Here is a 5,227-nt window from a genome sequence, read left to right as displayed (position 1 = left end):
TGGAGCTAGAGAAAAGGGAGGAGCTATTGACCAGGGCAGAGCTAGAGAGCAGTGTTGAGCTAGAGAGTAGGGCGGAGCTAGAGAGAAAGGTGGGGCTAGGAATCAGGATGGGGCTGGAGAGAAGGGCGGGGTTAGGGCGGATGACAGAGTTAGTCCGAATGACAGAGCTAGGGAGTAGCATGGAGGTAGGGACAGGGTGCAGGCTGGAGCTGGATCGAAGGGATGAGCTAGAAGTAAGGATGGAGCTAAGGCGGGGAGCTGAGTTTGAAGTAAGGACAAAATTAGAAAGGGAGCAAGGGAAAAGATTTTCACTTTTAGATGTGTTCATCATTGACAGCTTTGATCGACTGAGATATTTATGCTGCGTAGAGACATATGTGTCAAGTTTGTTTACAAACAACAACTAGTTTTAAGAAGTATGATTTGCGTAGAGACTATAAAACTGTAGTTGATTAAGCAAAATACATACGTCACAATCTAGCGTACATTTTCCTCCATTTGTCCTGACGGGGCTCTCAATAAAACTTTATTGTGGTCAATTAGAGATTTTTCAGCTGCAAAGCATTTGTTTTTAGTTTTAGTTTTCAAGCAGTAATTGGCAAAATTCTTATCGATTTTTGTGAAAGAGCTTGCAACTATTGGATCACTGTGGTTACAGTTCCCCGTGTGAATATATCTAAAAAGTTTGTTAGCTGTATGCTGTAAAGGAAACTTTATTCATTAGATACATTTTCTTAATGGAAATTATACAATGTATCTATGTTTAAGTAATACAATATATACGTTATGGAAATGAATAATATGCATAAACATCAATACATATATATATGACATACATAATATAAAATAATCCAGGAAATATAGAATTGATATCACATAGAATTGAAATAGCAATAACAAATGTGTCATCAGTATAAAGAAAAAACGCTGTTAGTAAAATCCTATCGTTTTGATTAAAATTTCAAATATTTTGATAATATTTGGCTTGACAATTTGCAATTAGGAATTGCAATTCAGATTTTAGAATTTGTTAGTGTCAAAAATAATGTTAATATCTTATGAACCTTAATCATAATTTAAATGATACGTTTATAAATGGCTATCGAAATGCTAGAACACAATGATAGGAAAATCTAAAACTAAAGAAAGTAGATCATCTATTTTTTACAAATTAAAGATTTATGACTAGGCTTTATTTTTCTGTTGCAATTGTGAACATTTTTGCTTTGTACACATTGTAAAACAAAAATAAACAAATTTTGAAAAAAAAAACAATCGTGGAACTTTTTTTCAGGAGGCTATTTTTGAAATTTTGATCATCCATTTCTTGGGTTCATGTGAGGTCCAACACAGAATTCGGGCCCGATCGGTTCAGCCGTTTTGACGTTTATTGGATACAAACAAACAGAAAGGCAGATAAGAAAAGTATAAATATATATATAGATTCCAGTTCATTTGTGCAGAACACTTTGTGACTTTATCAAAACAAACAGGAGATCAAAGTTGGGCAAACATTAAACTTTAAGCTTTCAATACAAATATATTTTCATAAGAATCTTAGTGAAAAATAAAAACATTAATTAGATTGGTTAAAGAGTGTTGTTACTTTTAAAAATTAAGACATTATTTATAGCTTCAAATTAATAATGAGACTGCACTTCACAAAGGAGTTGTGTCTTTGCCACAAACTGTATATTTATAATTCCTTTATCTTTCCAACCTGATGGTGTAAAACTCTTATATTTCAAACCTAGACTGTATGATCTGACAGAATATATAGTTTGAAATATCAAAGGTCTATACGACATTTGGTTGCAATTATATAGTTTGAAATATCAAAGGTCTACGACATATGGTTGCAAAGATATAGGGATTATGATATCAGGATTTGTGGCAAAGACTCAATTCCTTAAAGAGCTGTCCGGCGTGTCCTATATTTACAATGTTACTCTTAAGATATTTTAGTTTTTCTCCGACAACGCGCCTTGTTAACTCTTTTTTTAAAAAGCAAGTTTTTTTGTATGCCGTTGTAAATGGGGCCTTCAACTTATTATATGGATGGATGGATGAAAATACGTCGAATACTCCCTTTAAAGTCTTTAAAGTATTTTGAATGAGGGAGGTCTTGCCCCAAACCTGAATATTTGTTATAAAATATATAATCCGATTACAATCCATCATATTTACCAGACATTGCTATATTCACCTTGGAACCAGATCCAGATCATGCATACATTTAACTAATTCAAATATATAATCGATTAATCGTTTTTTCTTTATAGCAGAAAAAAAAAGAAAATAAGGTTTCTGCATGCGCAAACATTTATATGTAATTTCAGGAAAGTTTGACCAAATTTTGTTTAAAAATGACTTTTTAAAATTTATAAAAAGTATGTTTATATAAAAATATTAGCCTTTGAGAAAATGCACAACAACTGTTGTATAGTGTAAATGCAGTACGTTTTACAGCAATCAAACGCAAAAGGAATTGAGTCTTTGCCAAAAACTCTAATTTTCTAATCCCTATTTCTTTGCAACCCAATGTTGTATAACCTGAGATATTTTATAATATGCATTTTGTTAGATTAAATAATCTAAGTATGAAATATCAAAGATGCATACCATCAGGTTGCAAAGATAAAAGGATTTGAAAATTTGAGTTTGTATTATTCTTCTGAAATCCATATAACAACAGACACACTGGAAAATAATGTTTTCAAGTTTTGCGCGATTATTACGCACATTCCTAGGATGGTCAATGAACTCTTGAAAATATTTATTTTTAAAATGAAATTTTTAATTTTATTGATATAGTTTAATGTTTAGGACGAACCAGTTGCGCAGAAGCCTTTCTCGTTTGAGGTCATTTTTTTTAGAGAAACATTTTTAAATTATAAATTAAGTTGAACAATATCTATCCAATGTTTTTGTAAAGATAATTTGATATCAATAGTTGTTGTTTAGTTTAAATCTTGCCATCATACCTAACATTATGCTTCAATGATTGTTTTTATTTAAAAACAGTTTTTAAAAATATTTTGTAATTAATTTGAAAAATTTAGGTTGAAATCGATGATCTACCTACTAGTACACTGAAGGAGATGATTTATCAAGAAGTTCTTACATTCAAGAATACACATATTCATGTTATCTAGTAATAAATACCTTCTTTACCGTATTTACCACAGTGGACAGGGGTCCATAAACTCCCATCCAATACACATATTCATGTTATCTAGTAATATATATCTTCTTTACCATATTTACCACAGGGCTCCATAAACTTCCACCCAATACAATCCCAAATGTTGGTTGATAGATATTAGGGGCAGAAATTAACCATGTTGTTGTAGTAAACAATGTTTTTTTTGCAAGGAAAATTTTATTTTTCTGTATATCATATTTTATCCTTATATGTTGATAAACTGATATTTACATCATTTCATATCCAAAATACAGAACACATTTCTAAAATGTAGTAGACGTACACAAAAACTTGCAAAAGTTCACAATGACACAGAAAGTGTATTTTCATGCCCATATATTTACTTTTTATACAGATCCCATTCGGGATCAAAAATGGAATTATATGGACACCTGCAATTGAACTGATTACTCACAGCAAACTCTTATTTGAATCCTTTTATTAATGTGCAACCTGATGCTGAACGCTGCAAGTTATAAATTAACAGTTATAGAATTAAATATCAAAGGTTAACATCATTGGGTTACAAAGATATACGGATAAGGATTAAAAATTAGAGTATAAAAGTGGTCAGTTTTTTCGGAACTTATCTTTTTTTCAATGTATTTTGTCTTTAATGTAAGCATTTGTATAGTAAGCATGATTAGTATATAAGAATTGAGCAAACCGACCTTCGGAGGATTAAGCATTTACCTTTAACAAAATATTGTGATAAAAAATCCATATCGTTATTACATTTCTGATAGAACAGTTAAATAATCCTTACATTTCTAATAGGACAGTTAAATAATCCTTACATTTCTGATAGAACAGTTAAATAGTCCTTACATTTCTGATAGGACAGTTAAATAATCCTTACATTTCTAATAAGACAGTTAAATAATCCTTACATTTCTGATAGGAGAATAAAATATTCCTTACATTTCTGATAGGAGGATTCAATAATTCTTACATTTTTTATAGGACTGTTAATAATCCTTACATTTTTGATAGGACTATTAATAATCCTTACATTTATGATAGCACGATTTAATTATCCTTACATTTCTGATAGGACAGTTAAATAATCCTTACATTTCTGATAGAACGATTTAATAATCCTTACATTTCTGGTAAAAAAATTCAAGAATCCTTACATTTCAAATAGGATTTTTTAATAATCCTTACATTTCTAATAGGAAGATTCAATAATCTTTACATTTCTGATAAGACAGTTCAATAATCCTTACATTTCTGATAAAACGATTTAATAATATTATACATTTCGGAAAGGAAAACTTAATAATCCTTACATTTCTGAAAGAAAGATTCAATTATCACATAAATTAATTTGTAAGCCAAAATATAAATATGAATTTAGAGGTAACATGTCTTTCATTTTGAGGAAACATGAAGTTTTCAAATTTTTTTTATAACTTCTTTAAATATTTGAACTTTTTTATGACCAAATTTTGTAATGTAAATGCACAATTCTCCGGGGCCGGGCTGGGGCTTATTTCTTAAAAAATGGGTCATGCTTATTGCTTAATGTATACGTGCTGTATTTGTAAGAATTTATGTTTTAAAGGTATTTATAGAATTATTTATTCATCGATAAAATCATCTTATTTCTAAGTGCCGGAAGCAAAAAAATTATTGATGAAACTTTCTGACTTTATTACTTAAGAAGAAATGCAGTCCAAAATTGAGTTTTTGAAAAAATGTCCAAATAATGGGAAAAAAATTTGTTGACCTTTTCTTTTGGTTTTTAATTCAAAAGCTAGATCCCAATTTAGGTCTGAATGCAAAAAAAATGGCAATGAAGTCAGAAGGCTTCATCGGCCTTTTAAAGGGAGAAAATACGGGAGAAGGGGAGGGGAGAATTGTATAAGAAGAGGAGAAAATGCATTTTAGAGTCCACAATTGAGTTTCCCGACCCAGAATTAGTGACTTTAGAAACCCCACATGGATCTAACCCAAAGTTTTTGAAAAAATGTCCGAAAAATGCGATTAAAATGAGGGGGGAAAAGAAATTAGTTTTTA

The 5,227-nt window shown here is 30.3% G+C and overlaps 1 protein-coding gene across 3 annotated transcripts in view; it reads left to right on the top strand.

The window, feature by feature from the left end:
• LOC111718072 (mitogen-activated protein kinase 1) overlaps window positions 1–4,556 on the top strand; it is a 30,156-nt gene extending 25,600 nt beyond the window's left edge. For all 3 annotated transcript variants that reach the window (XM_023493563.1, XM_023493564.1, XM_023493562.1), the window contains exons 18-19: window positions 2,827–2,862; window positions 3,063–4,556. In XM_023493563.1, the coding sequence (XP_023349331.1) occupies window positions 2,827–2,862; window positions 3,063–3,155 (129 nt within the window). In that variant the 3' untranslated portion in view covers window positions 3,156–4,556. The remainder of the gene's footprint in view (window positions 1–2,826; window positions 2,863–3,062) is intronic.
• Window positions 4,557–5,227: the final 671 nt, after the last annotated feature.

The sequence above is a fragment of the Eurytemora carolleeae genome, unplaced genomic scaffold, assembly GCF_000591075.1.
Source record: "Eurytemora carolleeae unplaced genomic scaffold, Eaff_2.0 scaffold1023, whole genome shotgun sequence".
NCBI classification, from domain to species: domain Eukaryota; kingdom Metazoa; phylum Arthropoda; class Copepoda; order Calanoida; family Temoridae; genus Eurytemora; species Eurytemora carolleeae.
The sequence above is the reverse complement of the archived record's forward strand: the minus strand, read 5'-3'. Positions and strand labels throughout refer to the sequence as shown.